This window comes from Phragmites australis, chromosome 8 (assembly GCF_958298935.1).
Source record: "Phragmites australis chromosome 8, lpPhrAust1.1, whole genome shotgun sequence".
Taxonomy (NCBI): domain Eukaryota; kingdom Viridiplantae; phylum Streptophyta; class Magnoliopsida; order Poales; family Poaceae; genus Phragmites; species Phragmites australis.
Window position 1 is genome coordinate 27,638,591 of NC_084928.1, and position 18,521 is coordinate 27,657,111.

General features: G+C 45.7%; 1 protein-coding gene across 1 annotated transcript in view; it reads left to right on the plus strand.

Moving 5' to 3' along the window:
• Positions 1-17,792, plus strand: part of LOC133927701 (uncharacterized) — a 31,012-nt gene extending 13,220 nt beyond the window's left edge. The window contains exons 3-5 of the mRNA XM_062374129.1: positions 17,316-17,426; positions 17,489-17,616; positions 17,702-17,792. Coding sequence (XP_062230113.1) covers positions 17,316-17,426; positions 17,489-17,616; positions 17,702-17,792 — 330 coding nt within the window. The remainder of the gene's footprint in view (positions 1-17,315; positions 17,427-17,488; positions 17,617-17,701) is intronic.
• The last annotated feature ends 729 nt before the right edge of the window (positions 17,793-18,521 follow it).

Genomic DNA, 18,521 nt, shown 5'->3' on the forward strand with positions numbered 1-18,521 from the left:
CCACATGACTCCTTCGTCAGCAGTTGTAGCACGACCGGCGCAGGACCTTCGGCTTAGGTCATGCACGGGTGATCCAAAATCACCGCTCTCTGTTGGCTTGCAGAACCGACCATGGCCTTCGGCTCGAAGATGCCTAAGGTAGTAATGTTTGACAAAGAGTTAGATCCGAAGGAGTTCGTTATGAGTTTTGAGGCGACAATTGAATCCACTGGAGGAGACAACACGACACTAGCGAAGGCCTTTGTGTTAGCGGTCAAAGGGATAGCGAGGTTGTGGTACTCCGCGTTGCCTCCAGGATCCATTTACTCATGGGAGCAGTTGCGCAATGACCTATATAGTAATTTCCAAGGAAATCGAGAAGAGAAGGTTACCGCCAGTGACCTCTTCGCACTAAAGAAATAGCCAACGGAGACACTGCAGAGCTATATGCATCGGTTCATTCATATTCGCTGCCAGGTGAAAGGCTTGAGCCAAGACACCATCATCGATGCCGCTATCCAGGGCATCAGAGGAGGGCTTTTTGGCGGGAAAGCTTACACGAAAGAGGCCGGAGAGTGTGCAGGAGCACTTCAATAAGATGTAAGAGTACACAAGGTACAAGTTGGACCACCTGCGGAGGAAGAGTGAGATGGCAGTATAAAAAACGCTCAAGACAAATGCATCAACCAGAGAAACAAACACTGGACAGTCTAGAGACAGGCCGAAGCATGTAAAAAAAGTTGAAGCATTTGAGTACATGTCGAAACAAAAAGAAATGAACCAGATAGACTCCGGACCAAGTGAGGTCGCTCAAGAGTTCACCAAAGCACAAGACGGGGGAGCTCAAGGAGGCTAAAGTGGTAGAGGCTGTGGAGCTTGAGGGGGTCGAGGATGGGATCCGCGGGACCCAGCCACTTTATACTGTGAGTTACATGGTGAAGGTGCCGGTCATAGGACTAAGCAGTGTCCACAGGTCATGGCCATGAAGGAGAGCTTAGCGTAACAACCCTTCAACCCTGCAAGAATTGTGCATCATGCCACGTGTTGCAGGCAGGGCGAAGCGTGGGAATCCAATCAGACCCAAGGCCCAAGCACAATGTTCGCTAACCAATGATGACCAATGGCTGCGCCGACACATCAATATATTCCTGTGCCTTTGGCTCTGCCAGACCAGACCTTTGGTCAGCTGACGACTTTCCAAGGAGAATTCCCACCACCTCCGCTAAGACCGGCAATCGAAGCCCCTCTAGAAACTAGTAGATCAGTGGGCATAGTAAACCATGTGTACAATGTTGTGTTGGCAATCACTGGAGGATCTAATCAGGAAACTGAATCAAAGAGGCAACGAAAAGAATATGTGCGATGGGTTAACCATGTTGGTGTAGGGTCTACGTATGTTCAATCGAAATGGTCTCATGTGCCCATTACCTTCTCACAGGAAGACATGAGGGTTCGAGATTACCCGCATACGGAGCCTTCATCATTAATGCAAACATTTCAGGAAATGAAGTGCATAGATCCTCATTGATGGCGGAAGCTCGACAGATATCATCTTCGCCGATGCTTTAGACAGGATGGTCTTGCAACGAAGTAACCTTTAGCATGATGGGTCCCCGCTGCTAGGTTTTGGTGGAAAAGCAATCAACATCTTGGGAAAGATAGCAATCCCGATGTCATTTGGCAAAGGATCAAACTTTCGAACGGAGGACATCACCTTTGATGTGGTTGACATCAACTATCCCTATAATGCAATTTTCGGATGAGGAGTCCTAAATACATTCAGAGCAATACCGCACCATGCATATTTGTGCATGAAGATGCCTGGTCCTTGAGGTGTCATAACGGTGCTTGGAGATTAACAAGTGGCCCGTAGAATTGAAGTGGGAAATACTCCGGGCTGGCGAAATGTCCATGTAGTGGCTGAACCTTCGGTAAATCCTAAAGAACGCGAAGAGCAACTACAGGCATAGATGATGGAGAAGGCTAGACCACAAGGCCAGACCAAGAAAGTGCTGCTGTGTTGAGACATGCCAGACAAAAAAGTTGTCATCGGGGCAGAAATAATATGCTCTCCATGCGTCGATTGTGAGAACAAGAAGTAGTTCTCCACCAACCAGCAGATACATTCCCACTTGATGCCAAGGGGCTTTATGCCTGGCTATACCCGTTGGACTGAGTACGGTGAAGCTGAGATCGTATAGGAAGGTCAATGCATTGAAAGAGAAGATGAAGACATGTGCACCGATATGCCGGTCGAAGAATACATAGATATGTGCCTGCAGGAGATACGTTGGCCGATGATGATCTAGAGGAGATGTTGGCTGACGCCGACGTCGATGATCTCGAGCAGATTTTGCGCGATGGGGAGGGGAACTTCACCAACGAAAGGGAGTTTCAAAAATTCCAGTGTATGTTAGTGGACTTTAAAACACTATTGTTCTCGAGCTGCGAGAAGGAGCACACAAAGTTGTGTACCGTGCTTTCACTGCTGCAATTGAAGGCAAGCAACGGGTGGTCTGATACAAGCTTCACAGAGTTGTTACCGTTCTTAAAAAATTGCTTCTAGAGGAAAATGTGCTACCAGAAAACACGTACCAAGCTATGTGCCCATTGGAGTTGGAAGTACAGAAAAACATGCATGTCCAAACGATTGCATGTTGTATCGCGGAGAGCATGTAGACATGCAAGCATGTATCGTCTGTGGTGCACCATGGTACAAGCGTGACGGTGATGAAATCGATGGTGAAGGAAATAAGAAAAGGCGTCATGTGAAGGTGATGTGGTATTTCCTATAGTCCCCTATTTGGAGCATTTATTCGTGAACAAAGAGCATGTCGAACTGATGCGATGGCACACCGATGAGCGCAAGGATGATGGAATGCTAAGACACCCCGCTGATTCTACGCAGTGGAGAAACATCGATAGGAAATACAAGAAGCCCTTTGCAGAAGATGTGAGGAATATAAGATTTAGGATAAATCCATTCGGCAACATGAGCAGTAGTTATAGCACTTGGCCTGTGACTCTATGTATCTACAACCTTCCTCCTTGGTTGTGTATGAAGCGGAAGTACATTATGATGCTGGTGCTGATACCAGGGCCGAGGCAACCTGGCAACGATATCGATGTCTACTTGAAACCATTAATGGAAGATCTTGTAATACTGTGGGACGATGGTGTGTAGGTATGGGATGCATACAAATGAGAGAACTTCACCCTACGCATAATGCTGTTCGTAATAATCCAAGATTGGCCAGCCCTTGGCAACCTATCAGGCTAGACTGTCAAAGGCTACTGTGTATACGTGCATTGCTTGGATGAAACAGAGAGTTGTGGTTGAAGAACAGCCAAAAACTGGTGTACCTAGGTCATTGTAAATTTCTTAGCATGGATAACCCATACCGCAGCAACAGGAGAGCTTTGATGGGAAAGTTGAGACTCGATCCCCTCCTAAGCATCACACTGGGAGACAAGTATATGAGATGGTAAAGGGACTTAGGCTTATCCTTGGAAAGGGATGCGGGAGCACACCAGTTCCGAAATCTAATCTTAGATCTCCTATGTTCAAAAAAAAATCTGTCTTTTATGACTTACAATATTGGCCAGATTAGGTGGTTCGACACGCAATCGATATCATGCACATTGAGAAGAACGTGTGTGATAGCTTAATTGGTACGTTACTAGACATACCTGGCAAAACAAAAGATACACTCCAAACACGAAGGGACCTGAAATATTTGAAACTCAGGCATGACCTACATCCCGAAGAGATGGAAGAAGGCAACAAATATCTTGGACCCGCGAGGTATAATCTGAGCAAGGCGGAGAAAATTGCAATGTGCAAGTGCTTAATCAAAGTTCCATCCAGTTACTCCGCCAACATAAAGAGACTAGTAAACATGAAAGACTTGAAATTAACTGGCATGAAGTCTCATGATTGTCACGTGATGATGACACAGATGCTTCCAATTGCAATTAGAGGTATTCTATCGTCGAAGGTCCGAAACCCAATCATAAAGCTATGTTCATTCTTCAATGCGATATCACAGAAGGCCATCGATCCGACCAAGCTAGATAAGCTGCAGGAAGACGTGATCGAGACTCTATCCCAGCTTGAGGCGTTGTTCCCTCCATCATTTTTTGATATCATGGTGCATCTCATTGTTTACATTGTGAAAGAGATACGGATTCTTGGCCTCGCGTTTCTGCATTAGATGTACCCTTTCGAGAGGTTCATGGGAGTTCTTAAGAAATATGTTTGTAACCAAAATTGGCCGGAAGGCTGCATGTCGGGGGCTGGGGAACTGAGGAGGTCATTGATTTCTGCATCGACTACATGAATCTCAAATCGATTGGTGTGCCTGTATCTCGCCATGAGAGGAGGCTACAAGGGAAATGGATGATAGGTGCAAACGCATTTCGCACTAACAATCATGTTTCATTCACACAAGCACATTTTGCAGTTCTACAACAATCAGTTGTAGTGGACCTGTATGTCAAAGAACACCATAAGATGCTACGCACCTGAAACCCAGGGAAGTCTGATATTTGGATCGTGCGAGAGCACAGAGATCATTTTGGCACTTAGTTACACAAACAGGTGATGGATAAGCAGATAGAGTGTGCTCAGTTGAATGTGTTGGCTTACGGACCGTCTACTACAATCCACACATTCCAAGGATATGACATGAATGGCTATACATTTTATATGAGAGCTCAAGATAAAAAGAGCTCTAACCAAAATAGCAGTGTCTATATAGATACCTACGACTACAATGGAAATAGGGAGACTTATGACGGATTCATAGAGGTGATCTGGGAGCTCGACTATGGAGTGTTAAAGGTTCCTCTTTTCCGGTGCCAATGGGTCAAACTCCCAGGGGGTGTGAAGATTAACAAGTACGGTATGACTACAGTAGACTAAAAACTCGTTGAATACAGAGAAGAACCATTTGTACTTGCGAATGATGTTATGTAGATCTTCTATGTTAAAGACTCGGACCCGGCTAACAAAGAGGAGCGCCACGTGGTTCTTCAAGGAAAAAGAAGGATTGTCAGAGTGGAGAATGTTGTTGATGAGGAAGACTATAATCAATTTGACGCTCTACCTCCTTTTGTAGTGGACGTCGACCTAGGTCCCATGGAAGACACCGACGAACCTCCCTATGTACGTCGTAATCATAATGAAGGGTGAAGATGTTTTAGATGCAATTATATCTCACTTTTGTTATGGAAGCTTCAATTTATAGTGTATGGTGGAAGATATATTTATTATTGACCATATTGATTTTTTATTTAGGTATATACAAAAATTAATTTTGGTATATAGCAAGTTCAAATTTAAATAAATATGTATTAGGCCAGCTAGGTCAACTTAATGTTAATAAATATAGATAGTACAAACTCAATCAAAATCACTTGAGTAGCGCAGCGGTTTGTTCGGTCTACTTGGTGTAGAACGTTGGTTCGAGTCTCTGCTAGCCCGCGCGAAGCTAAAACAAATTTTTTGCACCCCGTGGCACCAGCAGTGAAAGGGGATTCAATGCCGGTGGACATATTGGGCTGATAGTGAAACTACTTTCACTGCCAGTGGACTTATTGGGCCGACAGTGAAAGTAGGTTCACTGCCGGTAGTCCTATTGAGCTAGCAGTGAAGCTCCAAGTATATTTTTTAATTAATTAGCAACCCTAATATAGAAACTTAGGTATGAACATACTTATTTTAATTTTTAATTGAATTGGAAAATTTAACCAGAAAATTTAGGTATATACAAAACGTAATTTTGCTATATAGCAAGTTCAAATGTAAATAAATATGTATTATGATTTTAGGTTAATATAATATTAATATCTATAGATAGTACAAACTCTATCAAAATCACGTGAGTAGCGCAGCGGTTTGTTCAGTCTTACTAGGTGTAGGACTTGGGTTCGAGTCCCTGCACGTGCGTGCAAAGCTAAAACAAATTTTTTTCACCCCAAGGTACCAGCAGTGAAAGGGCTTTCACTGCCGGTAGACATATTGGGCTGGCAGTGAAACTACTTTCACTGTCGATGCACTTATTGAGCCTGCAGTGAAGGTACCATTTCATTGCTGGTGTTCATATTGAGCCGACAGTGAAAGTCCTCCCCTATAAAATAGCTCGACGCCCTACGCCTTTTGACACTTAGAAAAAATTCCCCTTCCCAGCGCCGTCCGTCGAAACACCTCCCGACGCCGAGGAGCCCATGCCACCGGAGGTCGACAAGCTCGTGCCCACTATCTGTGTCCTCCTCCCCGCTGTGGTCGTCGTCCACTTGCCTGGCGCATTCTCGTCCTCCTCGATGCCCAGCTTGCGCACCCCGCTGCCCAGACCTTGTCATCTTGCAGGTAACGATTAGAGAAATGTTGGATTGGAGGTTGGATTAGAGGATTTTAGGGTAACCGATCGATCATGAGGACCAAATTAGCTTGGAATGTTGGATTAGAGGAGAAGAGGAGAGGGGGTTCCAGTGGTGATTGTTGGGGTAACTGAATCATCTTTCTTATTTTCAAGTTTGTTGATGTGCTATGAAATGGTATGTTGTTGATGTTGTGATATTTCCAGCTGGATAGAGAGATTGGTTTATTTAGTTGTAAAGAGAGTTCATGTGTTTAATAGAATCAATCATATGGCAATGTAAATCGATATTGTTAACCGAGAACATTGGGCCATGTATAACGGCGATTATGATCCTACTGTTAGATGGCAATGTAAATCGATGTTGTTAGATGAGCAAATGATGAAAGGAGATAATTATCTCCATAATCTAATGCAAATGCTGCTAGGTATCTGAGGTTGACCTAAACAGTTTTATCTCTGAACATGTAATCAATACTGAAGTCCTAATAAGGCTATTTGCTAGTGCCACTAAGCCTAACAGTTTTACATGCTGACTCGCGAAGAATACTTTCTCTCTGAACATGTAATCAATACTGAAGTCCTAATAAGGCCATTTGCTAGTGCCACTAAGCCTAATAGTTTTTTGCAAGAACATTCTTTGGTGTTAGGGTGGTTTGTAGTATAACATTTTTTTAATATTCTCTAAAATTTTGGACTGCTATGACATGGTATGTTGTTCATCGTGGTCAACAAAGTGGAGTGTTCTCGAGTTGGGAGGAATGCCATGCACAAGTTAATGGATTCATAATCCTAGTTTTGGTTGTAATCATCATCATTTTGCTATGTAATATGATGTGACTTATAGGAGCAATGTGTCAATTGTCAGTACCCTTATGCCTATTTTGCTACATTAGATGTGACTTTTTTTTGTTAAATGTGGTTCTAATGTACTCAATTACAATATTGTATGTGTATGCATTCTATCTATCGACTCCTTCATGGTTATCTCACTCTTTCGACAGCCTCTCTCCCTCCCTCGTCGTCTTTATCTCTACCTCCCTCCTTTCTCAGCTCTCTATATGTATACTACTCAACCTCTCGTCGTCATCGTATGCAGAATTTCCAGGAAGGAATGGCACCACCAACCATCAATTCGGCCTAGGTGACAGAAGGAGATGTAGTGCTGTTGTCAAACATTGAAGAAGGTAGCCCGAGCCACTACCTCAACCTGGAACAAATAGATGCATATGGAGTCGATGAGGTAATTCATAAGTAGATGAATGCATCTCTTCTACATATTATCGTATAGGTTCCCAATAGTTTTTCACATATGCGCAGATACTTGATGCTCTAGAGGGTCATGACAATGAGCAATCCTAGTCACGTCATCGTGTCTGAGGTTCCTCGAAGATGCCTACCAGGCAATTTGTGATCATGGAGGTCTCTCCAGCAGGGGAGCCAACTGCACCTGAAAGAGTTCTGGGGTTATACAAGTCAATCTGTGGGATTGCTGGTAAGCATCACGTGCCCATCAGCTACAGATTGTGGATTGGCGAACGAGGTGATCTGCACGTGGTTCCTGATTCAATCAAGAACAACATCTTGTGGCCCAAGATATTAAAGAAGTTAGACTTCCCTGAAGGGACATATATGGAAGTAGTTAAGCGTAAGACGCTAATGATCATGGGCCTTTCATTTAAAAAATGGAAGGGTGCACTGAACATAACATATGTGCAGAAAGGTACAACACAAGATTTCTGCAAGTGGCAGTAGCTGGAAGATCATTGTCAAGCCTTTGCAGAATACAAGTCATCGGAAGAAGCACGGAGGTTGAGTGCGGTGAACAAAGCGAACTCAAAGAAGAACCTCTACCCCCACAAAGTCGGCAGCCGTGGGTACGTGAGGAAAGAACAGCAGTGGCAACAACAGCTAGATCAACTATGAGAGAAAGGTGTCATGCCTGAGACAGAGGGCTGGTGCGATCGATCAATACGCTTCCTTCTTGGGAGGGATGCTTCTTACTCGTCTAATGGAAGCTTATATTTTACGACCTTCAAAGACCTGGAAGTGACACAAACACTTTCAAAGAAGCTTGCGGAAGCCTACGAGCAGTCTGCACAAGGCTCTTTCAAGCTAGACAGGGATAGGGACGAGCTCACTTTGGCCCTAGGAAACAAGGAGCACGGTGGTCGCACATGAGGCATTGGGGTGATGGGTTGGAAATATGGATTCCCAAGTGAAGTCGACAGTTACAAGAGCTGAAGAGATCCCAAGTAGAGCGAGATGCAGAACGAGAGGCAGAATAAGCTAGGATGATGGAAATGCTTGAACAAGCGTTAAAAAAGGAGTGGAAACATATAGAAGAAAAAATAGCACAAGCAGTAGCATAATCCCTCATTCGTTAATGAGGCACCATTATGAGCGAACAGGAACGGCCGGCAACATCTCCTAAGTTTGCGCACTCCAGCCCTGGTGGTCGTCAGAGTAGCTGTGTGTCCATGGGAGTTCTGGGAGCTAACCCCCATCACTTATCCCATGGACCTCATCATAGCACGGACACCATGTGAACTACACATTGGTGCTAGGAACATTACCATCAAGGTGGCTTCCGGCGTGGCTTATCCCCGCCGCTCCCATGAACATTTGGACGGACGTCCGATATCGGAGGGCTACGCTGCAATCAAAGTAGATGTGGCAGTTGACCAGTACCGCCAAGTTGAGGTGTACTACCCTGCAGAGGAGGGAGCGAACACTATAGGAGAGAACGAACACACATTCATCGCATGGGAGAAGGTCTACATAGTGTTTCCACCAGAGACAGCTCCCGAGACTCTCTACTCTCCATTACACCCTGGGCCATCGTCGCCTCGAAGATCTCCCTCTCCTCAGCTATCTCCCAAAAGAAGTCCACCTCCTCAGCCATCGCCTCAAAGAAGTCCATCGCTCAAGAAGCCAACACCATCAAGAAACCAGCCATCAGCTCAGAAAACAAGATCAGGTTCTGCAACATCTAAGCAGACGACATCATCTAAGAAGTCGGTGGCATCTAAGAAGTTGGTGGAACCTAAGGATGTCTATTCACTCACTGCTGAGGAAACAAAAAAGGTTGTGGACGCTAGTGTCACATCTCATTTCCATCTTCCACAACCTCCACCGAAGCCTGTTGTGCCTGAAGATGCCTTGAATTTTTTTATAAAAATGGCCAAAGCTAAACAGACGGGGTCGGCTTCAAGTAAGCCGTTGAATGACTATGAACACAGCAATATGCAGGCCAAGAGCAAACCAGGCCCAATCATTAAGGGTGCTCTAAGCATTGCGGACTTCTTGGCTTCTTCTAGATTAACAGTAGAAGAACTGGCACGACTTACTGTGGGAGTGGATATATCAAAGTCGGATGTTATATGGCCATTTGAGTTGGGCAAACCTTTGGTCAAACCAGATATAGAAAGAAACCTTACAACTCAAATGCGTCGATTACATCAATGGTACTTAGAGCAGTTCAGGTAGGGTTTTCAGGTGTTCCCCGTGAGATACAAAATGAATATTTCCTCAACGGGGACAACTTCTTCTGGTTAGAATTCTTGCACTTGTATGAACTGTACAAGGAAGATGCCCTCGATGTGGCTATAGTCAGAGCATGGACTCTGTAAGTAACTTATGCATATAATTCATGTTATATGATCTTGCACCTTGAAATTACATAGCTAACTTCTCTCTTTCGTAGAATGGAGATCCAAGCATACGAACAAGACTTAGATAAGAAAGTAGGATTCATCGATCCTGGCCTTGTGAACCAGAAACTTGTAACGAAGAATCCAGACTTCACTGAGGTCTACTTATTGAAGTGTCTGCTTCACCACCAATACAAGAAATTCATACTCTTACCCTACAGCTATGAGTACGTGTTTGTGTGCAAGGGCATCCTCATTTTATGAGCAATTTGATTCTAATACTAATTTGCTATGGTGATTTATTCTGCAGTTTTCATTAGATCCTCTTTGTCATCCACCTAGACTTGAGCAACATCATTGTGTTGGACTCACAAAAGAGATATCAGATGACTTACCAACACCTCATCGACATGCTAAATAGGTTAACTCAATCATTTAATCTTCTCGACGATTGCATGTAATTTTAATTGGTATTCATATTCATGTACAGGGTGTACACAAGATACCGCAAGAAGAGTGTTATCCACTTTCGATTCAGGAAGGAGTACGCTGTAAAAACTGACTTTTCGGTACACAATACATATTCATGTCTTGCATTCCCTACTGAATAAAAAGAGTCAATTCATTCCATTGATGAATCATTTCCTCTTGAAGTGTATGAGGCAACCACCCGGCAACAATCTCTGCGCGTTTTATGTTCTTACTTTCATGCATGCATTCAGCCCGGACGGAGATGTTGTTAGGTTCAATGACCTTGAGGTATAAAATAACATATCGATGCCTTCTTTTTAATTTATACACGTGTTCAAGGACTAATTCTTTCGATTCTTCAAACGTAGCGCTCCAAACTATGCACAAGTGTGTTACAACCTGCTGAAATGCACGCCCTTCAAGAACAGATGGCCAAGTTCTTATTTTAACATGTTATCAACCCAAATGGTGAGTTTCATGAACCGATCATGCCGTCCACGCGTGCGAGACCTTCAGATGACACCTTACCTTCTAGCAGAGAGTATGCGACAAGGAGGAAGGCTACCAAGGGGCTTGACATCGTATTCTATTTCCGCAATTGACACAATATTAATGAATGACATCACCTGTTCTACGATATTCCACCGGTGTGTCAATGACATGTGAGACCAAGTCCCACTTTTCATCCTCACAATGGATGTCATATCGTAGAACCATCACTTATTCGATTGTAAATCATAGATTTTTCCATTTATTAACAAATGATATGAATTACTATGTACGATGCGAAATTGGTATCATCAGACGACTTGGACACAATGGCCTTCCAACGATGATGCGAAGGAGAAGCAAGAAGCAGCATCTTGTAAACGTGCCCAAGAGGAGGAGGATGAGAGGCTAGCCCGTGAGCTGTGCACTGCGGAGGAGCAAGAAGCAGTATCCTATAAATGCACCCAGAAGGAGGAGGACGAGAGAGTGGCCCGTCAGTGTGCTGCGGAGGAGGCCGAAGGCTCGAAACCTAGAGGCGTTCAAATGTCAGACTTTGATGTCTTTGACACACGGACGAGCCTGCAGCATACGCAACGCTGCGGTCGATCAGGCATTCCGGGGTCCTTCGCTCCACCACCATCGCCCCCCCGGCATCCCCGGATGTACTCACGCCATCAATTGTCAGTGCAGGGATACGGTCCTCATCACGAGAGAGGTGGAGGGATACTAGACTGGCTCAACTCAACTGACTTTTCAAGGGGTGACTTGTAATATTTGTGTGTTTGTCGATGCCTGACTTGTAATATATGTTCATTACTATATATTAATGAAGGTATTTTTATTATTGATTTACAGTAAATATATGTATCATTGTATGCATGTATTGAGAGAGAGACAGAGAGATTGAGGAGAGTGAGGGACTATAGAGAGGACAAAGAGTAGGACCGCGGAGGGGAAGAGGGAAAACATTGCCAGCTCAAACCTTCGACCGGCAGTGATTCTGCAGTGATGCCAGCGAATCACTGCCGGCCAAAGGATTCAGCTGGTAGTATCACTGCCGACTGAATCCTTTAGCTGGCAGTGATAACCCCCTTCACTACCGGTCCACCAAGCCAGCAGTGATAACTATCACTGCCCATTGCCCGCTGTCGGCTCCAAAACTGGCAGTGAAGGGGGTTTTGGAGCCGGCGGTGAAGGGGTTTCCTGTAGTAGTGCACTGTCATCCTCATCAATACATCACACCTCACCATCTTCTTCTCGCCATCCACCCCAATATGAGCACCTACATATCTTCAAATGTCTTTGTTATCCCAACATGCTAGCCATTGCTCTTCATAAGCTTGCACCGTGATCTGTCGCATGCATCTTCCTTGGCTATCCCTCTTACACTAAAGGATACCACTGTTACAATCTGGTGTCCCGATGTGTTCTCACTTCTCGTCATATTTACTTCAACAAATTGATTTTCCCTTTCAAACAGATCACTAATTCCCCTCGTGTCCACTTTGTGTCACTGCCTTGGCCGATGGATGACATCATACCACTACCCATCCATGTTCCCGTGCAACACGCACCACATACCATGCCACTAGCACATTGTTCTCCTCAGCTTATCCGGTATCCGTTGCATTGCCTACACTAGTTTATGTCACGCCAATGCTAATGCCGCCATCACCTTCACCACATACTGCCTCACCATCACCACACCCACATGCACCACAAGATCCATTGGCTCCTTTGGTCTAGTACTCCATGATCACATGCGACCTTGCTGGCATTTCGATGCCAAACCCACGCTACACTCCTGTCGTTGTGCCTAAACCGGTTCCTACTTCACTTCGTGTCACACTTTGCGATCCCAAGTGGGTCGTGACCATGCAAGATGAGTTTTGGGCCCATCAATAGAATGGACCTAGCGCTTGGTGCCAAGACCACATGACGCACATGCTATCAGTAGCAAGTGGACCTTTCACAACAGGTTGAACCCGAATGGATCTCTTGATTGACGCAAGGCCTGATGGGTTGTCTGTGGCTTTTCTCAATGGCCTAGTCTGGACTTTGATTAGATCTTTGTGCATGTGGACAAGCATGCAAGGATGGTCCTCCATCGCGCTTCCCTCCACTAATGGCCTGTCAACCAACTGAAGAATGCATTTCTCTATGACAATTTGTCCGAACAGGTCTAATGTCAACAACCGCCAGGGTTCGTTTATGAGCTTCATCTAGACCATGTATTTCTTCTCTTGAAGTCTCTCTATGGCCTTAAACAGGCACCACGTTCTTGGCACCAATGCATTGCTAGCCATCTATATTTGCATGCTTTTTCTTCCTCCAAATTAGATGACTCACTATTCATCTACTGGCACATCACTGAGATTGCTTTCCTTTTGTTATATGTTGACAATATCGTCATAACAGCCTCCTCTCAAGCCATGCTTTAGCACACCATCTCTACTCTTCAATGTGCCTTTGCTTTGAAAGATCTTGGCTTGCTCCATTTCTTTCTGGGCATTCTAGTTCACCGGTCTGCTCAAGGTTTCTTCTTGACTCAAGAACAATATGCAGAGGACATTCTTCAAAGAGCAGGGATGTCCAATTTCAAATCATCACCAACACCTATGGATACAAAACCAAAGGTCTCCTCCACCTCTAGTGAGCTCTTCAATGATGCTTCCTTCTATCGAATTATTGTTAAGGCTCTACAGTATTTGACATTGACAAGGTCGAACATAGCTTATGGTGTTCAACCGCTCTGTCTACATATGCATGCACCTCGTGATGTTCCTTGGAGTTTAATGAAGCACATTCTTCGGCACGTTCGTAGAACAACCTCACAAGGGCTTCAACTTTGTGGCTTAGGTGCTCTGGAGATCGTTAGGTATTTAGATGCCGATTGGACCAGTTGCATCGATAACATGCTGATCAACTTCAGGGTTCTATGTGTTCTTCGAGAACTCTCTCATCTTATGGTCTTCAAAACGGCAGCCTACGGTGTCTCAGTCCAGTGCCGTAGCTGAATATCGTAGTGTGGCAAATGTTACTGCTGAATGATGTTGGCTTTGCAATCTACATGGTGAATTATATGCAGGATTAGATAAGGTTACCATCATCTATTGTGACAATGTTTTGGCAGTTTACCTTTCCCAAAATCCTATCCATGATAAGCGCACTAAGCACATTGAGCTCAACATCCATTTTGTTTGTGATCAAGTTGCCTCGGCAAGCTTTGTGTTCTTCATGTTCCCACTCATTTGCAGTTTGCGGACATCATGATGAAGGGATTACCAAGGGTGCTCTTTGATGACTTCAAGTCTAGACTCTACGTCACGTCTTCGACTAGTGGGGGGTGTAGAAATAGTGGCTGACTTGTTCTCACTACACGAAAACACCTCATCAGTGCTGTTTCAAAATTGTCATTAGTGCCGGGTATGGAACCGGCACTGAAAATCACTATCAGTGCCAGTTGGTGGACTATCAGTGCCGGTTGGAGCTACTGTCGGAGGGTGAACTCCTCAAGCTGGGATCCGGAGGGACCCCCTTTGAGATTCGGCCGTGGGGATGATTCTGAATCCGCTTTGTAGGTGAAATAAATGGGATGCAGGTGGAATGGAACGATCGGATGCAGGAAGGAGTAAATGCTCAGGGGATTTTTAGACAGGTTCAAGCCGCACTGAGCGTAACATCCTACTCCTGTGTGTATGCTATAAATGCTCTGATAATGTCTCTCTGAGGATCTGCTGAGTTACAAGAATATTTGTCTAAGTCTAGAGCTTCGTGCTTCTTATTCTTTGAGACTCGTCGGTGTGTTCCGTGCTTCGGCGTTGTCTTGATCTTCACTCAACTAGTCTGTTCTCTCCCTCTCCGGGGAGTCCACTCGGCTTATATTCCCGCCGGGGCGGTAGCATGCCCAGAAAGGATGGCGTGAGTTCCAAGGTGCCATAAATGGAAAGCAACTATCATGGGCTGCTGCGCGAGGTGACAGGAAGTGTTGAAAACACGCCCCCATCCGGTCTTGTTCGTCATCATGCCGCTTTTCAACGGGCGCCGCGGGGAGGGCCCATCTGGCAGCCACCGAGCAGCTCGGCGTGCCCCCCCGGTCAGAGCAGGTCTGACACAGCAGGGCGGCAGGCGGGGTGCCTCGAGCTCTGTGACCGTTATCTCGAGGCATGCCGGATGATGCGCGATGGGACCCGTGCATTAAATGTCCCCACGCCTCCCTGCCAGGCCGTGGCAGGGACTGACAGCAGGCGTGGGGGGAGTGGTTGGAAGTGACAGGCCACGCGCCCTTTTAAATGCAGCATCGGGCCTCTCACCAGTGGACACCTCACCGCTGAGCCCTTGTGGGGTCCACCGGCGAAGGACTTCTCAGGTCCTCAGGGAACAGAGTGCTCGGGGGCCACTGTTCACGGCCCCGAGCACTCTATCCCGGAACTGACTATTTGGATCCTCGGGGAACCGAGTGCTCGAGAGCCACTGTTCGCGGCCCCGAGCACTCTCTCCCGGAACTTGGCTTTTCTTATCATCAGGGAACTTGGGTGCTCGAGGGCCACTATTCGCAGCACCGAGCACCCTCTTCCTGGCACTTGGCTTTTCTTATCATCGGGGAACTTGGGTGCTCGGGGGCCACTGTTCGCAGCCCCGAGCACCCTCTTTCCGGCATTTGGTCTTCTCGGGTAATCGGGGAACTCGGGTACTCGGGGACCACTGTTCATGGCCCCGAGCACCCTCTCCCGGAACTTAGTCTTCTCGGACCTCGGGGAGATAACCCCCGAGGGAGGGCGCCACGTGGTACTCTACTGTTCTGGCCTCGGGACTCGAGGACCCCCGGTTCCTGTGTCACCGATATCTACCAACCGGCATTGATAGTCGGTCTCGATTCAACGTTTTTGGGGCCAAAAAAAGTTTCATATTTTTTTTCGCAACCAGAAGCACCCGACCAGAGGCTACCCACCCAACCGCGCCCAATATTCGCAAAGTCACGTGATATTCGCTCGTATGCGGCAACAAAGACTCAAACTCAAGACCTCACATGCTGTGCGTACGCATAACCTCTCTAACCATCTCAGCTATCATCCGTTCCTAAGTATAGTAGCAAAATAAATCCTTTTGACATCTTCTGATCGAAAGTTTGAATAGCTATTTGGATATCTAAATGATCTCAAATAAAAAGTTATTAACTACAAAGTTGTAGATCTCGTCAAGAGCTACAATTATTATATAAAGTTTTTCCCCATCTGACTTCGTGTGAAAAAGTTATGAATTTTTTAATGTGAGCTGTCATCGACCACTGCTGCAACTTTATTATAATTATTTGGGCATTTAAATGACCTCAAATTTAAAAGTTTTCAACTAGAAAGTTGTAGATCACATCGAGAGCTATAATTCTCATATAAAATTTTTCCCCATCTGACTTCGTGTGAAAAAAGTTATAATTTTTTGAAGATGAGTTGTGACAGTAGCAATTATCATTGCCGATTCGTGGCTAGAACCAGCATTGATACTGATTATCAGTGTCGGTTCGTGGCTGGAGCCGACACGGTATCAATGCCAGTTCTAGCCAAGAACCGACACTGATAGTGACTATCAGTGCCGGTTCTTATCTCCTTAGCTGTTGTTCGCGCGCGGGAGTTTAAGAACCGGCACTGGTACGTCTTCAGTGCCGATTACTGTTGAGCCGGCACTAATAGGACGCTACATATGTGGTGTTTTATAGTAGTGTCTTAGTCTATTAGCGGTTAGCAGCTGTGCCGGATTCACTATAGTGTGTCTTGGCTTTGTCGCCCGATTCTTCAACGCACCTACCAGACTTGCAGTGCTTGTGCCTGATCTTCAGCTCATGACTGCACCGACTTAGGAGTTAGTTAGCAACCTCTACACTTGTACATGTATAAATTGCTGAGTGTATCAATACAAATGTGTCAAGCGTTGCATATGAAATTCCTCACTCTATCTCTCTCGTTCTACAATCACTACTACAGAACATGTCTTATATATCGATCATCACTTCCGATTCAACATTGATACAGGTATCACTGTCGGTCTGTAAAAAAATTGGCATCACTACCGATTCTTAAGAAAAACTAGCACTGATGATTGCTTGTCACTGCCGGCTTATAAAAAAACCCGGTAATGATAATATCACTGTCGGTTTTCATTATGAACCGGCAGTGATGATTGCAATGGACTCAAAAACTTTATTGGATTCAATGTTTTGTGGTCTCTCTCCTCTCTTGTTCTATCCCCAAATCCTCTCTCCTGTCTTGTTCTATCCCCAAATCTGATCTCCTCTCTCCTCTCTCTCGTTCTATCCCCCAAATCTGTTCTGGCTGCACGTGCTGAGCAGGTGGCAGACGAGCTGGACGTGTCTGCGGCGCTGCTCGGAGCAATGCGCGCATGCACACTTGACGTTAAGGCAGCCATGAGGCGTGGGGACGGCGTGGGAGTGGACTGCATTGTGAGGCGTGGGGATGGCAGCGAGAGCCCCAACGTATAAATCGACGTCGAGATTGGCTGCAGGCGCCGTACATGTTCTACCTCTACAGCCAGTACAACTTCGACCAGGGCGACATTGGCCGCCTCTTCATCTCCGGCTTCGGATCGTCCATGCTCTTTGACACCATCGGCAGACCCCTCGCTAACAAGCAGTACGCCCCCCTCTTGATTTCTCTCCATTTTTTCTCACAATTTCACTGCATTCCATGTTTCAATCAATGTGGCTTGACCTCACAGGTTTAAGGAATCTAATATGCAGGGGGCAGAAGAGGGCGTGCATCACCTACATCATGAGCTGCATCACCAAGCACTCGCCCCTAGGGCTTAGCTGGCAAGTGGGGGGGCATCGGAGCTCTGATGGACGGCGGAGGAGGGCTCGAGGAGCTCCGCGCGTGAGTGGGTCAGCGGTGCTGTGAGGGCTTCTATGCTGTGGCGGTGGCCTTCATGCCACTGTGTTTCTGTGTGCAGGGTGTCGCAGTGGCGGCATCACGGCGACAAGCATGGCGAGGTCCTGTGCGCCGTGGTCGCCTTTTCTTTTCTTGTTTTTTGGAAAAAGGCTTCACTGCCGATTCTAAAACACCGGCAGTGATGTCAACCGAGCTTTCATTACCTAATACCTACTGCCAGTTCCAAAACCGGCAACGATGAGGGGTTTGAAACCGGCAATGATGTATGGTTTTGTAGTAGTGAGTGATTTATGGATTGCACTACTAACATATGTTAATGTGCACCAACTCATCGGCTTTACCCTCTTCTTGCTTAATTAGCTTCGTACTGATATTGAAAAAAAAAAGATGGCGAAATTGAGAGAACCACATCATAGAAGAATCTGAAAACGACGTACAGTATCTGCAGAACCTGAGGCCCATGCATGACATTGCACTTCCACATATTATATTCTTCCTCCACAACACAAGCGAACATTCTGTGGCAGCTTCGATCCTGATAGGATGCCAGAATCCAAAATAGACACATGCATGCAGATGCAGGAGATGCATTTCTACCTAGAATTGCCCAGCCATGCATGGTCTAATCAAAATGTTTTGCAAAAGGTAAA